At 40.3% G+C, this 22,011-nt stretch overlaps 1 protein-coding gene and 1 long non-coding RNA gene across 22 annotated transcripts in view; one reads left to right on the top strand and one right to left on the bottom strand.

Moving 5' to 3' along the window:
* PPP3CC (protein phosphatase 3 catalytic subunit gamma) overlaps positions 1-22,011 on the bottom strand; it is a 101,884-nt gene that overhangs the window by 1,591 nt on the left and 78,282 nt on the right. For 4 of the 21 annotated variants that reach the window (XM_074000489.1, XM_005562797.3, XM_074000488.1 and 1 more), the window contains 7 exons: positions 17,718-17,795; positions 17,537-17,631; positions 13,354-13,479; positions 12,291-12,362; positions 8,526-8,607; positions 7,813-7,910; positions 54-83 (listed from right to left, as the gene is read on the bottom strand). In XM_074000489.1, coding sequence (XP_073856590.1) covers positions 54-83; positions 7,813-7,910; positions 8,526-8,607; positions 12,291-12,362; positions 13,354-13,479; positions 17,537-17,631; positions 17,718-17,795 — 581 coding nt within the window. Of the gene's footprint in view, positions 1-53; positions 84-7,812; positions 7,911-8,525; positions 8,608-9,507; positions 9,535-12,290; positions 12,363-13,353; positions 13,480-16,357; positions 16,430-16,522; positions 16,637-17,536; positions 17,632-17,717; positions 17,796-22,011 lie in introns of those variants that run through there. The other 17 variants (XM_074000493.1, XM_005562799.4, XM_074000492.1 and 14 more) reach the window with 11 other exon arrangements.
* LOC141407571 (uncharacterized) lies at positions 601-3,434 on the top strand. Its single transcript, XR_012417141.1, has 2 exons — positions 601-1,850; positions 2,179-3,434. It is a non-coding gene; the product is annotated as an uncharacterized lncRNA (long non-coding RNA).

The following is a 22,011-nucleotide window of genomic DNA, read 5'->3' as shown; positions in this document are numbered from 1 at the left end:
AAAACCAGTACACAGACACATGGATCACATCTATCAGAGTAATATGGCCATACCTTCCCGGGCCTCTACCGCTTCTACTGTGGCTGTAAGAGGGCAGGAGCAGTAGCATGCAAAAATGAAGACAGAAAAAGAGTGAGTAAACCAACAGCACTGCTGGCAGCACAGCCGTCCCACGGGCCCGAGTTTTAGCCTATCCCCATCCACAATGAAAGTCAACTAGTTAGAGAAGCGAGAAGATTATTGCGAGAGACTCAATTGGGGTGGGAGGAATATGGGGTGAGGAGAGTTTCTAATACTTTTTTTTTTTTTTTTTTTTGAGACGGAGTCTCGCTCTGTCGCCCAGGCTGGAGTGCAGTGGCCGGGTCTCAGCTCACTGCAAGCTCCGCCTCCCGGGTTCACGCCATTCTCCTGCCTCAGCCTCCGGAGTAGCTGGGACTACAGGCGCCCGCCACCTCGCCCGGCTAGTTTTTTGTATTTTTAGTAGAGACGGGGTTTCACCATGTTAGCCAGGATGGTCTCGATCTCCTGACCTTGTGATCCGCCCGTCTCGGCCTCCCAAAGTGCTGGGATTACAGGCTTGAGCCACTGCGCCCGGCCGAGTTTCTAATACTTTTAACATTTCGGGTGGCATTGAACATTGCTCTCTTCATTTTAAATAGCCAACTGCTACTTTATATCTTGACATCCACATATCAAAACAACATGTAGAATCAAATAGTCTGACATCACAATAATCCTTAGTTTGTAGCTCAGGTGATATTAAATGAGCTACTGCTGGGTCCTATTCAAAAAGCTTATTTACAACTACATCTTATTGATCTCAAGTGACTTATTTGGAGTCCAACTGTCCTATTAATTACTTCGTTAAAAAAAAAAAAGTGGCCTTTGAACAGCAGACTGGCATTTGGAAGGAGACGAAAAATAGGTTCCATGTGAAGGGTTATTCCTTGTCCAGGAGTGGAGTACAAAGTTAACAAAAGCATAGAACTACTGAATTCCTAATGCAAATGTGTGTACCCATCTGGGCTTAAAAATATAGCAGAGGCTGATGTTTACAATCCATATGGCTTCCACACAGTGTTCAAGAGAGTAGGCCAATAACTAAGAAAGCCCTCTTCTTTCTTAGCAATGGAAAAGGAAGCAACTTAAAAATTAGTACCAACAGGTAAACTCCCTTGCATCTCCTTTCTCAGACAGTAAAAACGCTAATATATGAAAAGGTACAGGGTGCAGCAAGAAAGATCCTATTAGGAGAACTCTGTCAGTTACTCCAGTACCAATTTGCCAAAAGAAGGCAAGGAAGAATAATGAGCAGTAACAGTATGCTGCTATTCCCAAGGCTTTATATATCAATATAAGAAAAGAAACGGAAAGAACTACAACATTAAATACCTAATGCAATGTGAAAAATGGATAATTGGAATCTACTTACGAAGTGCTTTCATTTGTCAACCATAGGTAGGCATGTATTAAATCACTGTCACACCCTCTCTAATCTCCTTAAGTAGAACAAATACCCTTGACAAGAAAGCTACAGTGCCTTCTAACACCACATCACTGATGTCACTGTTAGGAAGTGGGAGAACAAAGCATTGCTAAAACTGTATACTGATAGTGTTGGTCTAATTAGAGCTTAAAAGCTACATGGTAAAATGTGTATGATATTACGTTGTTTGGGGCCCTCCCAGAATTGTTATTCACATTGAGTATAAAGATAGTAGCCTGCAGTAAGGGCTATTATAAGAAACAGTCATATCAAACTACCTCAACTTTTTTTTTCTTTTTAACATCTTAACTGAATAGAATTCATATACCACAAAATTCACTTGTTTAAAGTATACAAGTCAAAGGTTTTTTTTTCTGTTTGTTTGTTTTGTTTTTTTTTTTTTGAGACGGAGTCTCACTCTGTCACCCAGGCTGGAGTGCAGTGGCGCGATCTCGGCTCACTGCAAGCTCCGCCTCCCGGGTTCACGCCATTCTCCCGCCTCAGCCTCCGAGTAGCTGGGACTACAGGCGCCTGCCACCGCGCCCGGCTAGTTTTTTGTATTTTTAGTAGAGACAGGGTTTCACCATGTTAGCCAGGATGGTCTCGATCTCCTGACCTCGTGATCCACCCGCCTCGGCCTCCCAAAGTGCTGGAATTACAGGCTTGAGCCACTGCGCCCGGCCAAGTCAAAGGTTTTAATATAGAGTTGTGCAACCATCACCGCAATCTGTGCTTAGAATATTTTCATCACCCCAATGAGAAACCCCCCACTTATTAGCAGTCACTTCCCATTTCCTTCCCTCACCTCTTCCCCTTAATCCTAGTCGAACACGAATCTACTTTCTCTGTAGACTGGTCTGTTCTGGACATTTTATACGAATGGCATCATATAATATGTGGTCTGTAGTGACTGACTTCTTTCACTTAGCATAATGTTTTCAAGGTTCAGTTATGTTGACATGTATACCTGCATTTCATTCCTTTTTATGGCTGAATAGTATTCCATTGTGTTTATCACATTTTGTTTATCTAGTTTATGGACAATTGCTTTTTTCCACCTTTTGGCTATTATAAAAATGCCATTTTGGGCTCTTATGATGAATGTCATTTATGAACACTTGTGTACAAGTTTTTGCGAGGACGTATTTTCTTTTCTTTGTGGGGTATGTAGCTGTGACTGGAATTGCTGAGTAATAAGTCAACTCTATGTTTCATCATTTGAAGAACTGTCAGAATGTTTTCCAAAGCAGCTGTACATTTTACATTCCCACCAGCAGTGTTAAGAAGGTCCCAATTTCTCCACATTCTCATCAACACTTCTTATTAACTGCTGTCTTTTCACAGCCATCCTACCGACTATGAAGTGGTATCCCATTGTGGTTTTGATTTGCATTTTCTGAATGTCTAATGATGTCAAACATCACTTCATGTGCCATTTGTATGTCTTCATGGGAAAAATGTCAATTCAATTCTTTACCCATTTTTAACTGGGTTGTCTTATTATTGAGTTGTAAGAGTATATTTTCTAGATACCAATCTCTTAGGAGATATATGATTTGAAAACATTTTCAACCATTCTGTGGGTTTTTTCATTTTCTTGATAGCACCATTTGCAGTACAAGAGTTTTTAATTTTGATGTAGTCCAATTTATAACTGATCTGTTTTAATCTGATGGTCTTCATGAATCTTGTCCTGTCCTTGGCTTCCCCCACTATTTTGGCTATTGGGATTCTTAGAGTCAAATTTGTGGCTAACTATTGGCTTTATTTTTGTTTTCCCTTGTGCTTCAATTTCCAAGCATATGTATTTTACTCCACTGTGTTTTATGTATACTGTAACTCATGCCAGTCCCTCTTAGATCAAGGTGGGGCATATATGAATGTATGTTACATGGCCATATGGGATATTGTTGGTTATATGAATAAAAGTAAAGTTATATGAATAAAAGGTCTTTTTTAGTTAATGCTCCAGTTTGCCAATGAGCCGGTGGAACTGAGACTCCAATGTGAAAATAACAGAATAAACTCACTTCCTGTGAATCAGTAAGAACAAGAAACTCTAAAAAGTTGGCTCCAACTTTACCTTTGTTCTCACATATCATTGAAGATTTCTATCAATTTTGGAAGTATCAATAAATGGTCCTATCTTGATTAAAACACTTATATTCAACTCATACATTGGGGCTGAGCCCAAAAGATGACCAAGAATTAGAAACAAATTTCCAAATAACATAGCTATATAATTCTGTTGCTCAGCCCTGATTTGAAGATTTGCTTTCTCAAGGTTTAGACAAAGTTGGTTTCGATTAAAACAACAATTTTGTTGGTCAGCACAATTGCATAATGTTCACATAAGGATGCTATAGGACATTCCTTTTTTTCTCTTAACTCATGTTACTGCCTATTCCTCTAAGATATCTTTGTTATCAGAGTTGCTCTCGGAATATCTCAGATGACTAATTACCAAGCAAAACAATGGTGGGAACATATTCTGCTTACAAAAAAAACCTGCACATTTATTTGAGAAAAATATTCAACTGGAAATAGTATACTGATACTTTCTGTGAAACTAAAGGAACTAGGAAAATAAACTATACTTCCAAAGAGAAAATGTTCAGACTTTCTTCTAAATAGCTGAACTTTAATATTTCAGAATTCAATTTGAAAGAGAAGGAGGAATTGAATTTTATAAAAAGAAAAAAACGGCTGGGCGTGGTGGCTCACGCCTGTAATCCTAGCACTTTGGGAGGCTGAGGCGGGCGGATTGCCTGACCTCAGGAGTTTGAGACCAGCCTGGGCAACATGGTGAAACTCTGTCTCTACTAAAATACAAAAAATTATCCGGGTATGGCGGCATGCGCCTGTAGTTCCAACTACTTGGGAGGCTGAGGCAGGAGAATTGCTTGAACCCAGGAGGCGGAGGTTGCAGTGAGGCAAGATCGTGCCACTGCACTCCAGCCTAGGCAACAGACCAAGATTCTGTCTCCAAAAAGAGAAAAAAAAAAAGGGTTTGTCCCTATTAGTCAATAGCAATGAAATTTCTACAAAAGAAAAAGGACTCCTATAAATGGCAGGATGGCCAGGCACAGTGGCAAATGCCTATAGTCCCAGTCACTCAAGTAGTTGAGGCAGGGGGATTGCTTGAGCCCAGGAACTGGGTACTGCCGTGAGCTATGACAGCACCTGTAAATAGCCATTGCATTCTAGCCTGGGCAACTCTGTCTCTTGGGAAAAAAAGAAAAAAGAAAAAAGGCCAGATGAAGGATGATGTGGGAAAAAACACTTAAGTAGAAACAATTCAACAAAACAAGGGGAGCAAAAAAAAGCAGTGAAACTTTAGTTTAAGATATTAATGCTTCAACACCAATTTTCTTTTTTTTTTTTTTTGGAGACGGAGTCTCGCTCTGTCGCCCAGGCTGGAGTGCAGTGGCGTGATCTCGGCTCACTGCAAGCTCCGCCTCCCGGGTTCACGCCATTCTCCTGCCTCAGCCTCCCGAGTAGCTGGGACTACAGGCGCCCACCACCTCGCCCGGCTAATTTTTTTGTGTTTTTTAGTAGAGACGGGGTTTCACCGTGTTAGCCAGGATGGTCTCGATCTCCTGACCTCGTGATCCGCCTGTCTCGGCCTCCCAAAATGCTGGGATTACAGGCTTGAGCCACCGTGCCCGGCCAACACCAATTTTCATACCTAGTGTCAGTCACCCTGTCATGTGATCTCCTGTCTCTTCCCTTTGTATGTTTATTCTCACAAACACCAATCTTTTCATTCCAGGATTCTAGAAAGCCCTTTCCTAAGAAGTCGGCTCCTGGGTAAATTTCAGAATTGGCACTCTGATTGAAGAGGTGATTTTGGCACTGGAATAGAATATGGCTGCACAGAAAGAGGCAAACTCCCCTCTGATTGAGAAACTGCAACCCTCTCAAACTGTTTTAAGGTACAAAATATACACGAGGCATAGCATGTGCACAAATCTGAAGTGTACAGCTCGATACATTCTAACCTATTTATACACATGTCTAACTACCACGATAGGGATACAGAACATTCCTAGCACTCCAGATGTTCCCTGTGCCCTTCTGGGACAATATTCTCCCACCAGAGAAAGTGACATTCTGACTTTATTATCACTGATTAGTCTAACGGTTCTTAAATGTTATATAAATCAGACAGTCTGTGCTCTTTTGTGTCTGGCTCTTGCAGTTTACTGTAATGTCTATGAGATTTAACCATGTTGTAGCATGTGTCCATAATGTGCTATTTTTTATTGCTGAGTATTATTCCATTGTATAAATAGAATACAGTTTATTTATATTTTAGAATACAATTTATTTATGTAGTCTACCATTGATGGACATTTGGGTTGTTTCCAGCTTTGAGCTATTATGAATAAAGCTACAGTGAACATTCCCAGCATAACCTTTGGTGAACACATCCAGTTTCTCTTGGATATATACCAGGTGTGGAACTGCTGGGTTACAGGGTAGATGTACGTTTAGCTTTACTGCCCAATAGTTTTCTAAAGTGCTTGAATCAATTTACAAGCACTTCAGCAACATACCTAGTTCTAGTTCTCCACAAACACACCAATACAATACTTGGTATTGTCAGACTTTTTTTTTTTTTTTGGAGACAGGGTCTCGCTCTGTTGCCCAGACTGCAGACTGGAGTGCAGTGGCACAATCATAGCGTACTACAGCCTCGAACTCCTGGCCTCAAGTGATCCTCCCACCTCAGCCTCCCAAAGTGCTGGGATAACAGGTGTGAGTCACCACGCCCTGGCCCAAACTTTTAATTTTTAGCTGTTCTAGTGGGTATGTAATGGTACCTCACTGCGGTGCTTTGTTTTTTTTTTTTTGAAACAGAGTCTTGGCGTGATCTCGGCTCGCTGCAACCTCCACCTCCCGGGTTCCAGTGATTCTAGTGCCTCAGCCTCCTGAGTAGCTGGGATTACAGGAGTATACCACCATGCTCAGCTAATTTTTGTATTTTTAGGAGAGGTGGGCTTTTGCTGTGTTGGCCAGGCTGTTCTTGAACTCCTGGCCTCAAAAGATCTGCTTGCCTCAGCCTCCCAAAGTGCTGGGATTATAGGCGTGAGCCACTGCTCCCAGCCCTCACTGTGGTTTTAACGTCTACTACCTAGATTGAAAACTATAATAATATTAACATCTTTTCTTTTTTTTTTTTTTTTTTTTTTTTTTTTTGAGACAGAGTCTTGCTCTGTCGCCCAGGCTGGAGTGCAGCAGCGCGATCTGTTCACTGCAAGCTCCGCATCCTGGGTTCACGCCATTCTCCTGCCTCAGCCTCCTGAGTAGCTGGGACTACAGGCGCCCGCTACCAAGCCCGGCTAATTTTTTATATTTTCAGTAAAGACAAGGTTTCACTGTATTAGCCAGGATGGTCTCCATCTCCTGACCTCGTGATCCACTCGCCTTGGCCTCCCAAAGTGCTGGGATTACAGGCGAGAGCCACCACGCCCAGCCGATCTTTTCATATGTTTATTGGCCACTGATTTTTTTTGAGATGGAGTCTCACTCTGCCACCCAGGCTGGAGTGCAGTGGTGTGATCTCAGCTCACTGCAACCTCCGCCTCCCGGGTTCAAGCAATTCTCCTGCCTGAGTCATCCGAGTAGCTGGGATCACAGGTGCCCACCACCACACCTGGCTAATTTTTGTATTTTTAGTAGAGATGGAGTTTCACCATGTTGGCCAGGCTGGTCTCGAACTCCTGACCTCAGGTGATCCGCCTGCCTTGGCCTCCCAAAATGCTGGGATTACAGGCATGAGCCACTGCACCGGGTCCATTGGCCACTTTGATATCCTCTTTTGTGAAGTGCCTGTTTAAATCTTCTGACCATTTTTGAAATTTGTTTTTTCCTATTGATTTATAGTTCTTTATATGTTCTGGATACAAGGGCTTTGTGAGACATGTGTATTGCAAAAATTTTCTCCCATTTTGTGTCTTGCCTTTTTCCTCTCTTAATCATGTATTTTTAAGAAGAGAAGTTCTTGATTTTAATGAAATTCAACTGGCTTTTTAAGGTTAGTACTTTTTGTGTCCTACTTAAAGACTCTGCCTACCCCAGTGTTTACTCTCCATATTTTCTTCTCGTTTTACTATCCTGCTTTCTCACACTGAAGTTATAATAAGCCATTCTGATTTAGGTTTTCTGTATGGAGGGAAGTAGGGGTGAAGATTCATTTCCCCGCTTATGGTATAACCAACTGCTCTCGTGGCATTTACTGAGGAAAGCCCCCGTTTGTAAGTGTGTGCTGACTGTTAGGTTACGGGAGCACACCTTCCATGGAGGAGAGCTCTCATACTCACCCGTCTCGATAGTCTGCTTGCCTCCTGAGAGGACACCCAGAGGGAGCGTGCCTGTGGGAGTCAGGCCCTTGAGAGTCAGCACACTCTCACTTTCTTGCCTGCAAAGGAAGACCAAAGCCCTGGGTTAATGCCAGGGAACCCTCCATTCAGCAACTCAAAGATATTGAAGGAAGTGAAGAGAGCAGAGATGGAAGATAGGTTCTCCTACCTCTTAACCCTTCCCTGACTCAAAGAAAGGGATGTTTTCCGCAAATATTTTCATTTTAAACAATCAGCCAGTTCTTGTTTTTCAATTAGAAGCACTTAACAGCCAGGCACTGTTCTAACATTTCCCGTATTTTATCCCATTTAATACACCTAACAACCTGTGCGTTAGGGCCTATTATTATTTCTGCTTTACAGGCAAGGAAACTAAGGCACAGAGATGAAACCCAAGATCACACAGATAAGAGGTAGAGCCAGAATTTGAACACAGGCAATCTGGTTGGAAAGTCCACACTAAACCACTACATTCACTACATCTAAGCTACTAACAAATTGAATGTTTGATGGAACATTTTTAGTCGCTTTAACATGTTCATTCAATCTGCACTCGACCTAAAGACCTGCAGTTTCAATACTAAATTCCAATTCTAAAAAAACTGTTCTGAATTCGATGTCTAATTTACTCTCAAAATGCCTTTAATCCACACTGTAATGACAGACATCCTTACCGAAGAATTGAAAAGACCCGTGCCATCTTCCCAATGGCTCTGATCTTACTCCTGATGATCTCCTTACGAACTGTAGTGCTTCCTTAGAGAATACAAAGAATAAGTAAGTTAAAGGGATGTGTTAATAGGCTGCCTTTAAAAAATTCAGGATGAAGTGTCTTAAGTTAAAGAAACAATTGTTTTTAAAAAACAGAAATGAAGGCTTAAGTTTGTTTAAACAAACAAAAATCTCAGGAAGTTCTAAGGAGCAAGAGAAAAAATGACCCAGAAGGTAAAAAGATGAAGTAAAAATGAGAGGCCACAAAAGAGACAGACTGGGTGGATCTATGAGAGGTGGGAACTTATTTGTGGTTGTGAAACGTAGAACACAGCAAAGAATGAAACACACACATACATAAACAAACCTCACCAAGAAAGCTGCTACAGCAAAGATGTCTTTTGACAATGCTGTGGGCCACCTTAGGGTGCGGGGTTTGGCCTGCCAAATGGCAAGTGATCATTCCAGCAGCTGTCTTCTGTACGTAAACACAACACCCAGCTAGCTCTCCTGAACTTAGTGAGTGCTGCTTTCATTCTATAATCTTCACTTACATTAGTGAATTATTGCCTCACAATACTACTTACAACCGTGCACTATTTTAAAAAGCAACAACAGAAAAAGTTAACGCGAGACTTTATGGCTTTTTCTTATCTAGGATTCTGAAAATAGCCCACAAATGAGAAGCCAAGGTCTAGCATGCACCAGGTATCTACAGTCAAAAGTCAGAAAAAGAAACATGGCCTCTCCTTCCTCACATCCAACCCTCAACACCCTGCCGGATCATGCAAGAGGTCCAGAGAAAACATACACATTAAAACTGAAGGGGAGGATGGAGAGCCTTTCTGAAATTATTTAACTACCAATTTTAAAAGTCTAACCAATAGACAACTGTGGTGGGACAGAGAGTAAGCATTAAGCTCTTAGCACAGTTTAGTCGGATACCTTTCTGATAGCTTGGAATGTAGTGATCTTCAGGGAGAAGAGACACCAAGAAACAAGGAGATGAAGACAGAAATATGAGAAGAGAAATTTATGTTTACATGGAAAAGAGAAAAAAAAAATCAAAGTGAAATGCAATGAGAGAAACAGGCTATTATCTTTACCAGCTCATAAGAGATATCCTTGGAATCATGATGCAACATTAAATTACAAATTTATTTTGTCAGTAGTTTCTTCCATTTCTTAAAAGTTTATGGTTTTACATTAATTCACATCTATGAGCATCCAACATTTTCTACCCCCACACATCATGAAAATAACATTAAATAAAGATATAATTTGTGGAATAAATGATGGCAAAAACAAGGAACAAAAACGGAGGACAGAACAGTTAACAAATCTCTTTGTAGGAATAGCATGTTTTTTTGTTTAATGGATTCTACAGCTTCACGGCTTCTTTTTCAGGGGATATAATCATTCTTCCCTTTTTTTCTTTTTTGTTTTTTTTTTTTGAGATGGAGTCTTGCTCTGTCGCCAGGCTGGAGTGCAGTGGTGCGATCTTGGCTCACTGCAACCTCCACCTCTCAGGTTCAAGCAATTCTCCTACCTCAGCCTCCTGAGTAGCTGGGACTACAGACACGCGCCGCCACATCCAGCTAAATTTTGTGTTTTTAGTAGAGATGGGGTTTCACCACATTGGCAAGGATGGTCTCGATCTCTTGACCTCATGATCCACCTGCCTCGGCCTCCCAGAGTGCTGGGATTACAGGCGTGAGCCACTGTGCCCAGCCCATTCTTCCTTTTTATTTATTTATTTATTTATTTTTATGTTTGTGGTGGTAAAGAATAGGAAATACATGTGTTTTTGTTTGTTCGTTTGGTTTTTTGAAACAGGGTCTTCCTCTGTTGCCAGGCTAGAGTGCAGTGGCAAGATCTCGGCTCACTGCAACCTCTGCCTCTCAGGTTCAAGTAATCCTCCCACCTCACGCCCCCAAGTAGCTGGGACCAGAGGCACTCGCCACCACATCTGGCTGATTTCTGCATTTTCAGTAGAGATGGGGTTTCACCATGTTGCTCAAGGGGATATTCGGTTTTTCTTTTGTTTTTCACTTGGCTGCACTACTTCCTCAAGAAGAACTGGTTCCTTATAGTGATCTCCTATACCATAAATAAATACACTCGCAAGCTATCTTCCATATGCTGTTGATTTTCAGTGCAGAACCTGAAGCATGAGAGTGTACGGTAATTTCCTCTAGATTCCCAAAGGGAATTCTGTTTTCTCCATGATGGAGATGGTTTATCCTCACAGTTAAGGGAACCAACTTAGCACAGAGCCTGGATAGGATGAGGCCGGTTTGTGCTTGGGTAACCACCACTTTTCCAGAATCTCTTGCATTCTCAGACAAGTCAGGACCTACCTTTACAATCAAACCTCCCACAGCACACTAGGAAAAAAGTACTTGGCTACATATATAATAAAATGTTACTGAATAAAAAGATTCCTCACACGCCAATAAGAACAAAAAACAAAATGGGGTTGGGCGTGGTGGCTCATGCCTGTAATCCCAGCACTTTGGGAGACCCAGGCAGGCAGACCACTTTGAGCTCAGGAGTTCGAGACTAGCCCGGGCAACATGGTGAAACCCCATCTATACTAAAAACACAAAAATTAGCTGGTCGTGGTGGCACGCGCCTGTAATCCCAGCTACTTACAAGGCTGAGGCAGGAGAATCACTTGAACCCGGGAGGTGAAGGTTGCAGTGAGCCAAGATCGCGCCACTGCACTCCATCCTGGGTGACAGAACAACACTCTGTCTCAAAAAAAAAAAAAAAGGATACAAGATATGAATTGACAAGTCACAAAAGAGAGATAAACATGACCAATAAACACAAGAAAAAATTGTCCATTAGTCTCATAAAAATATAAAGTTTTAATTAAAAACTTAATAACACCAGACTATAATGAGTATCATAAAGAGTATTGGAGACCGCACTGTGACTATACACCCTGCAAAATGTAAAGTGGTACAGCCTTTCTAGAGGCTGTATCAGAAATTTCTATCTGTATCAGAATTGAAATTTTAAGTACTAATTGACACAGATATTCAATTTCTAGAAATTCATCCTATGGAAATAAGGAGTGTTATTCTTGATTTTCTAATATTGCTTTACTTCCTTTCATCTGACATATTTATTTACTGTTTTTCCTCCCTGCACTAGCAAATAAGCTTATTGAGAGCAAGGACCTAAACAGTACAGTACTTGGTATATATCAACCATGTAATAAATATTGGTTAATAGAATGTGTACATTTTTATCTATACAAATTTTCAAAACTATATGGGTTTTGTCAGCAAAAACTTTGGAAAACCTCCAATATCTAACACCACTGGGATTAGATAAAACATTGATCAGCATGGACAACTACAGATCCATTAGAAATTAGTCTACAAGAAACTCCACAAAAACAGTAAGTGTACTAGATCTTATTACATGACCTCATTCTCATTAAAAAGAAAAAAAACAGAGGAAAGCTATGTGCAGAGATAAAAGACAGCTAACACAGTATACATTAAGATGTTAACTGTGGATATCTATAAGATGATGGGATTATGGGTGACTTTTTTTCCTTATTTATGGTTTCTCGTATTTTTCAAATTTTATTTTTCCACAATGAACTAAATTTATTTTTAATATGACAAAGAAAATCATTCAAAATAAACTAAAACAACTAAAACCAAAACCGAACCTCTCCCTAGTTTTAGTTTAGAGGAGGAAAACTTTACCTTCCGCTTCATCATCAGAAATCAGTTCGTCATCAGAGCATATGTTGAGCACATTTACCAGCATCTCTGTGACTACGTAAAACAAAATAATCCAAAATTTATGCAATTAATGAGGTATTTTCTCTAAAATAATGTGTATATCTAAATAAACACACGTTAAGTAAGCATGAACAAAAATTATTTATCATTATGTTAGTAACAATAGCTATAAAAAGTAGCATAAACGTAAACTTTCAGATTTAAAAAGAATTTAGGTAGATTACTTGCTCCGGTACAAGTTTGGAGTCTTTGAAGATCTATTGCATAACTACTTGATTTTACTGAGTTGCTGTTCAGAGCTTCTTCCCATACTGATACACACGTGATAAAATTTTTTCCCATTTTACAAAGTTAAGCCAACAGGCCTACATCCAACAGGCTTAGCTTATGTGAGTAGTTGTACAAATAAAATTGTAAGGACAATAAATTCTGTTTAAATCTCTTCAGTAGTGAAGAAATCTGAGGCAATGACAAGTAACTATGTTGTTTTATCATCTTGATCATAGTAGGTCAGCTACTTTAAATTGATATTTACAGTAAGAAAACCATAATGTATGAAAATTTAAGAACCAATTACATGCCATTTACAAATCTATGTAGAGGCTGCGCACAGTGGCTCACACCTGTAATCCCAGCACTTTGGGAGGCTGAGGAGAGCGGATCACTTGAGGTCAGGAGTTTGAGACCAGCCTGGCCAATATGGTGAAACCCTGTATCTACTAAAATACAAAAATTAGCCGGGCGCAGGGGCACATGCCTATAATCCCAGCTCCTCGGGAGGCTGAGGCAGGAGAATCGCTTGAACCCAGGAGGTGGAGGTTGTAGTTAGCCAAGATTGTGCCACTGCACTCCAGCCTGGGTGACAGAGCGAGACTCTGTCTCAAAAAAAAAAAAAAAAAAAAAAAATCTAAGTAGAGAACAAACAAAATTAGAAAACATTTCTGAACCTTGCGGGGGCTCATGCAAATATAAGGTGTGCTCAGTCACCAAACAACTGACGAGACACATGCTTTAGTTCTCTTACCTTTTTCCCCAACAAAAGGCAAAGACCATGTGAAAACATCCATAAAGTTTGGAAGCCAGTAGGGGTGTGGAGAACAATTAAACTGCCTGATATTCATGACATTGTTTTCATATTTCAACACAGCAGCTAAAAAGGAAAAAAGCAAGAAAATCTGGCACAGAGGAACATGGCATGGCAACTGATATGCTTTGTACAGCTGTGTACCTGCTACACAGAATTCGAGAACTTTCCATTTGTAAAGTCAGGACTTGACTAGGTAAAGCGCAGATGGAAAATTTTAAAGCCTTTTATTTAGTTCATTCTCTTAAGAGTTATTCCAAGGAACAAAGTCACCTGAAGAGCTCATATAATAAAAGTACAAAAGAAACTGAAACTTTGGAGTCACTGCACAGTAACTATCTATATAACCCTCAAGATCCACGAAGAAAATTTCCCCACAATTTCCTTTTATAGGCCAAATGGTTATAATTACAACTCTCCTTTGAAGGCAAATATCACTCATTAAACGGCCACAGCCTGTTTTGCTAGTCATTAGCCTGAGTTAAATATTGTATACACTCTCTGGGAGTTTATATAGTGCAGTTACCAACTCATACTGGAAGATACAAAAGGCAAACTTGGAGCAATTTACAATTAAATGTTCAAAATTAGATTAAATCATCTCTGTATTCAATATAGTGGATTTTAAAATTGCCGATTTCTCCAATACACAGCAGTATATGGCCAGCATGCTATGTTTAATATTAACCGTTCAGATAGTTGCACACATACTTTGATGCCAAACTGATTTTCTTTATATTTTGAAAGTCTTAAAATCCAATTCCTTAGCCTCTATCACCAGCAATGTTGTTTGCACTATTCTCTTAATTATTCCGTGGTCATGAAATAAAATAGGGTATAACAGTTCTCTAGAAATGACAGATATAGGTCACGTCCTCGTTTCTGTTTCTTTGTTATAGGACAATCTAGTGTTCTTAAAATTTGTTATTGAATGTCTAAAATGCACACCATAGATTATTAAGAAAATAAATTAAAATATAATCTCTAGCTCTTAAAAAGCCTAACACTGGCTATGATGCACACGTTCCATTATTTTCACGTGTATGTATTTATTTAGTTTAGGTAAATACGTCATATATCATTATTCAACAACTCCCTCAATTTCTACACAGGAAAAAGAAGTGGGAGGTGAGTCTCAACAGTGAATGACTGGAAACAAGAGTTTATAAAACTGCTTTTGGGGCCGGGCGCAGTGGCTCACGCCTGTAATCCCAGCACTTTGGGAGGCCGAGGCAGGCGGATCACGAGGTCAGGAGATCGAGACCATCCTGGCTAACACAGTGAAACCCCGTCTCTACTAAAAATAATACAAAAAATTAGCTGGGCGAGGTGGCGGGCGCCTGTAGTCCCAGCTACTCAGGAGGCTGAGGCAGGAGAATGGCGTGAACCCGGGAGGCGGAGCTTGCAGTGAGCAGAGACGGTGCGTCACTGCACTCCAGCCTGGGCGACAGAGCGAGACTCTGTCTCAAAAAAACAAAAACAAAAACAAAACTGCCTTTGGGTGTGTTCCCAGTGGACAGAAGAAAACAAGAAGAATCTTTAAAAATCATGATTAAAGGTCTTTTGTGTAACCAGTGGAACTAAGAAATACCTGTAGATACCAAGAAGTCTAAAGAATATGAGTACTCCTAGCACTTTGGGAGGCTGACGCGGGCGGACTGCCTAAGCTCAGGAGATCGAGCCCAGCCTGGGCAATGTGGTGAAACCCCGTCTCTACTAAAATACAAAAAATTAGCCAGGCATGGCGATGTGCACCTGTAGTCCCAGCTACTCGGGAGGCTGAGGTGGGACAATTGCTTGAACCCCGGAGGCAGAGGTTGCAGTGAGCCAAGACCGCACCACTGCACTCTAGCGTGGGCAACAGAGCGAGACTCTGTCTCTGGGGAAAAAAAAAAAAAAAATATATATATATATGAAAGAGGGCAGGTGTGGTGGCACACACCTGTAATACCAGCACTTTGGGAGGCAGAGGCAGGAGGATTGCTTAAGTTCAGGAGTTTGAGACCAGCCTGGGCAACATAATGAGACCCTATCACTATAAAAAAATATTTAAAAATTAGCCAGGTGTGGTGGCATGCACCTGTGGTCCCAGCTAGTTGAGAGGCTGAAGTGGGAGGATCACTTGAGCCCAGGAAGTCAAGCCCAGCAAGTCAAGAGTATCAACAGATACTCTTTCTGATGAAGTTAAAAAAGAAAGTGAGAAAGGAACACCTTCATTACAAATAGGAGATCTAGGGCCACTAACAGTCCTTGAAGACGTTTAACAACACAAATAGTCCACACCATTGACAAGAGAATAAATAAGAATAAAAACCTAAGTTGCTAATATACTGGAAATATCAGGAAAAAGGAAATAACTTAGGGAGAAGCAGAGCATTGTAGGACAGATCAGGCTCAGAGAAGAATGTTAACGTAAATGAAAACATAAGGCTAGGACAGAACTTAAGTCAAAGACATGCTTTTTAAAATAGACAAGTCACTGGAGGACAAACTAAAATGACTGATCCAAATCAGATTTAAATGAGATGTGCCATTCCACAGTTTACTTTTAAACAGAGTAAATATTGATTATATTTTGGCCATCTTTGAAACTTATCTCCCCAACTGCATATACAAGGTATAACTATAAAGTAATGAGACTTAAGAAACCACCAGCTACAAACACACCAGACCTTTGTATCAGATGAGTGTGGTCCTTTGATATCATCACATCAGGTACAATAACAGTAAAATCTGTATTATTATAGTAATTTATATTTTGAACAACACTTTAAGATCCATTTTCCTTATTCCAACTTATCTTCAACAACCCTATATGACAGGTATTTTAAAGATGAGGCTCAGAGAAGTACCTTGTTAAATGTGACACACTTAAAAGTGAAGCAGTACTAGACTGACTCCTTGCTTTGTGTTCTTTTCAGCACAACTTATTGCCTTACCATACAATTAATCCAGAGATGCTGCCATTACGCAAAACGTTTTTGGAACTCCTCTTTTGGAAGTGCCTCCAGAGCCACTGTATCAGCAACACGAGAAAAACCAGTCTCATTACCTTATAATCATACCTTGTTTCTGACCCCAAATGGTATCATCTAGCTTGATCACTCACCTTATTTATCAGTCTTGACTCCGAATGACTTTTGGCTGTCCAAAAATCAAATCCACCCTCAAAGGACGAAGATTTCCCATCATTGAGGATAATCAAAAGAATGTGTCGCAGACTCTGAAGGCAATGCCAAAAGAGGAGTTCCAAAAATGTTTTTGAACAAGGACAGCATTGTTGGAATAGGTGTGTAGCCTCCCAAGGTAACTACTTTGAAGGGACAATACTCATTTGGATATGTTCGTTCTGGCATGTTCATTTTCAAAGTCCTATTAATTTATAGTCATACTTTATAAACAACAAAATAGTTACAGAAATATGAAGGTTTTTTTAGGAGGACCACGGCTTCGATGGAAAACTTATAAACTATTAATCATAAAAGTTTTAAATTAAAAAAAAAGACTTTAACAGGATAAAGTCTTAGAAATAAAATTTCTGGAACAAAAGGCATGTATATATCCATTCTTCTTTTTTCATATGGGAAACTGAAGATTAGAAAGATAACGTGACTCACCCAAAGTCACAGTATTAGTTTCTGGCAGGGCTTAAACTAAAAATGAAGTTTTTTTTTTTTTTTTGACTTTGTACACTAGGTCACTCTACCTAGATCATATCTCAAGAAAAACGAAAATAGTTTAACAATTCACAAATATTAAAATACCTATGACTCTGAGATACTGTTATAAATACATTAAATTCACCAAAACCAGTAATTTATGCTAACTATTCTAACATGAGCCTGAAGCAATTTATTCTTCTTATACTTTGATTCTGTAGTATCAATCCGAACTATTATGATCATTATTTATACTCACAAAGAAGCCAGTAATCCTTAGGAGATAAAGACCAAGCAGCAGCATAAATTCTAAATTTCTTGGCCTTTGTTTCAACTAAGACCCCTTTTTTTCTTATTTCAAGTTTATATTTTAAAATGAAACAAACACACATACATACATACAATTAAACCAGAGCTCACGTTTACTCATAAATTCAAACTCAAATATTGCTGGACTCCTTTACCTTTATTGTTATAGACATCTAGGTAATTGGGGGCAGAGAAAATTGTAATAAGTGATGGAAAGCCTGTTGCTTGGCTCTTCCTGTACATTCGATACCTGAAAAAGAGATGAAAGCCCGTCTGTCTTCATATTAAATGCAAAGACTCTGCAGTGATATTTGATACAATTTTAATGTGACTTACCCAGCATCTTGGGCTTCATGGGCTCTGATAATTGATAATAAATTATTGTTCTGCAAAAATTCACAAACTGCAGGGTAACTGGAAAAGAAAATTAGAAAACATAAATCCAGAATTAAAACAATTTTTTAAATAGGAAGATGGAGAAAAGTCAATGTGATATCAGCTGATTTTGTTTCAAAATTACAAGTATTACACACTACTGAAATGTTATGAATACATTAGTACTCATCATTCTGTTTTTCTATTTCACTAGTATACTTCACTACAGATCAAACATGAAGACAATAGATAATCCTACAATAGCAAGAGCTCCTCCATCCCATCTTTTAATTTTTGTCTTAATCCATAATGATAATAATACAACACCAAAAACTTTTATCAGTGTCTTGATATTAAAAAGTGCAACAGTAGTGTGTGTGTATATGTAGTAGGTGCTAAAAATTCAACACATACTTTCTTCAATTGTCAAATTGTCAAATTGTTAGAAAAATAAAAGAATGTACTTACAGCTTCACAGGTAATATCAACACCAAGATAATTTTATGCAGGAATATATATATATATTTTTTTGAGATGGAGTCTTGCTCTGTTGCCCAGGCTGAAGTGCTGTGGCGCAATCTCGGCTCACTGCAAGCTTATGCAGGAATATTTTAGGAGTAGATGTAAATATTTTAGCCAACCATATTCTAAAAAAAGATACAATATTCTCATATACACCTAAAATATTCTTGTCTTACTATTACCTCTCTGAATGACAAATACCTGATAGGAAGAACTGGAGTATACAAAGTTAACCTGGAATTACTTAGGCATTAATTATTTAGTTTATTTTAAAAATCTTTGTTTCTCCTTATGCTCATTAGAAAAAATTTACTTTTAGGCCGGGCGCGGTGGCTCAAGCCTGTAATCCCAGCACTTTGGGAGGCTGAGGCGGGCGGATCACAAGGTCAGGAGATCGAGACCACAGTGAAACCCCGTCTCTACTAAAAATACAAAAAATTAGCCGGGCGCGGTGGCGGGCGCCTGTAGTCCTAGCTACTCAGGAGGCTGAGGCAGGAGACTGGCGTGAACCCAGGAGGCGGAGCTTGCAGTGAGCCGAGATCGCGCCATTGCACTCCAGCCTGGGCAACAGCGTGAGACTCCGTCTCAAAAAAAAAAAAAAAAAAAAAAAGAAAAAATTTACTTTTAAAGTAGATTGTAGGTCACGTCAGCAAGATGGCAAAAGAGAATGTCCCCAGCCCTGGTCCTCCTACAGAAACAATAGTTTGGAAGCCATCCATGACCATAAGTGCCACTATGAGAACCTTGGGGTTGAGGTAGGTGGTTATGAAACCTTGGTGGAGCCCAAGACTAGGAACAGCTGCTTTGAGAAGGTAGGCCCACTGACCTTTCAGCTACAGACCCAGAATCAGCCCATCCCTCGTAAACTTGGCTCCAGTCCTACTTGTCTGCAGCCCTACCACCAACCTCATCCATCCTGGGAAGGAACCATGTCTATTGATGCCCCTAGTAACAGATCAACCAACCAGACCCAACTGCAAACTCAAAGCAGCACTCTGACCTGGCTCCAGCTGTGCTCTACTATGGCCAAGAGGAAGTCCTGTCTTAACAGGGACCTTGTGGAAATCATGCCTGTCCATTCCTCTGGTAAAAGGGCTGCTGACTGGACCCAAACATAAACCCAAACCAGCCTGTGGCCCGGCTTGGGTCCCACCCTATTGAGTTCCAGAAACAGCTCTCCCCATCCATGGGACATACTTGTCCATGCCCCTAGTGGCAGGCCCACTGACTGTGAACCCTAATGTAGCCCCATAAGCTAGCTTCAGCCCTGCTTAATCACAATACCACAGGCAATCCCATCAATCCAGGGACTCAATAGGAGAAGGTATTTACTTGACGAACTAGTCCATAAAAACTGGAAGGCCCCTGCTCCTTCAAATGCATAGACTCCACTGCAAGGCTATATGAATTATAAAGAACCCGGCAAAAATGACATCACCAAAGGAAACTAATAAAGCTCTAGTAACTGGCCCAAAATAAATAGAGATGTATGAATTGTATAACAAAGAATCCAAAATAATCATCTTAAAGAAGCTCAATGAACTATAACTAAACAAAATCAGGAAAGCAATAAATGAATAAAAAGAGATGTTTAATAAAGAAACAGAAACCATAAAAAGAAGCAAATAGAAATCCTGCAGCTGAAGAACACAATGAGTCAACTGAAAAGCTCAAGAGACAGCTTCAACAGCAGACTCCGGCAGAAGAAAAGAAATGGCAAACGTAAAAGATAGGTCATTTGAGGCTGGGCACGATGGCTCACGCCTGTAATCCCAGCATTTTGGGAGGCTGAGGAGGATGGATCATGAGGTCAGGAGATTGAGACCATCCTGGCCAACACGGTGAAACCCCATCTCTGATTCACTGATAAGATTATCAGTGAATTTCTCAGCTGAAACCTTGCAGGCCAGGAAAGTGGGAGACAATATATTCAAAGTGCTAAAAGAAAGAAAAAAAAACCCTGCCAACCAGGAATACTTTACTCAGCAAAATTGCCCTTTAAGAATGAAGGAGAGATAAAGACTTTTCCAGAAAGCAAAAACTGGAGTTTGTCACGACTACACCAGCCTTATGAGAGCAACTAAAGGAAGTTAAAGTAGAAATTAAAAGATGCAGCTGGCCGCGGTGGCTCATGCCTGTAATTCCAGCACTCTGGAGGCCGAGGAAGGCACATCACTTGAGGCCAGGAGTTAGAGGCCAGCCTGGCCAACATACTGAAACCCCATCTCTACTAAAAATATAAAAAATTAGCTGGGTGTGGTGGTGTATGCCTGTAGTCCCAGCTACTCGGGAGGCTGAGGTAGGAGAATCACTTGAACCTGGGAAGCAGAGGCTGCAGTGAGCCAAGATCGCACCAATGCACTCCAGCCTAGGTGACATAGCAAGACCCTGTCTCAAAAATAAAGTAAAATCTGAGATTAATTACATTAGGTGTGGCCGGGCGCGGTGGCTCAAGCCTGTAATCCCAGCACTTTGGGAGGCCGAGGCGGGTGGATCACGAGGTCAGGAGATCGAGACTATCCTGGCTAACATGGTGAAACCCCGTCTCTACTAAAAATACAAAAAAAAAACTAGCCGGGCGTGGTGGCGGGCGCCTGTAGTCTCAGCTACTTGGGAAGGCTGAGGCGGGAGAATGGCGTGAACCCGGGAGGCGGAGCTTGCAGTGAGCCGAGATCACGCCACTGCACTCCAGCCTGGGAGACACAGCGAGACTCCGTCTCAAAAAAAAAAAAAAAAAAAAAATTACATTAGGTGTGTGAATGGGCAGTAAAGTGTAGAGTTTCTATACGTCATTGAAGGTAATTTCTTCTCAGCTTAAGACAGACTACAATAACTATAAAATGTTTGATGCAAACCCTATGAATGAAAAAGCACAGTAGATACACAAAAGATAAAAAGAAAAGAACCAAAATAACCCACTACAAAAATAAAAATCGAATCACAAAGAGAAAAAAAGAGGAATAGTAGAACCACAAAACAGACAGAAAGCAACCAACAAAATGGTAATAGTAAGTCCTTACCAATCAATCATTACTTTAACTCCCAAATCAAAAGATATAGTATGAGTGAATGGATGAGCACAAGACCCAACTATATGCTGTCTACAAAAGACTCACTTTAGATTTAAAGACACACATAAGCTGAAAGTAAAAGGGTAGAGAAAGGTATTCCATGCAAACAGTAACCAAAAGAGAACATGAGTGGCTAAACTTTTATCAGACAAAATAGACTTTAAGTCAGAAATCATCACAAAAGGGAACAAAAGTCATTATATAATGATAAAAGGGTCAATACAACAGAAAGATATAATCATTATAAATATATATGTACCTAACATCAAAGCACCTAAATATATAAAGCAACAACAGATCTGAAGACAGACATTGACAGTAATAAAATAATAGCAAGTAGCACGTGCATGGTGGCTCACACCTGTAATCCCAGCACTTTGGGAAGCCGAAGTGGGTGGATCACCTGAGGTCAGGAATTCGAGACCAGCCTGGCCAACGTGGTGAAACCTCGTCTCTACTAAAAATGCAAAAATTAGCTGGGCATGATGGTGCATGCCTGTAATCCCAGCTACTTGGGAGGCTGAGGCAGGAGAATTGCTTGAACCCAGGAGGTGGAGGTTGCAGTGAACCAAGGTCGTGCCACTATACTCCAGCCTGGGCGAGAGAGCAAGACTCCGACTCAAAATAATAATAATAATAATAATAGCAAGTAACTTCAATAC

The sequence above is a fragment of the Macaca fascicularis genome, chromosome 8 (assembly GCF_037993035.2).
Source record: "Macaca fascicularis isolate 582-1 chromosome 8, T2T-MFA8v1.1".
Lineage (NCBI taxonomy): Eukaryota > Metazoa > Chordata > Mammalia > Primates > Cercopithecidae > Macaca > Macaca fascicularis.
This window is presented reverse-complemented; position numbering and strand designations above follow the sequence as displayed.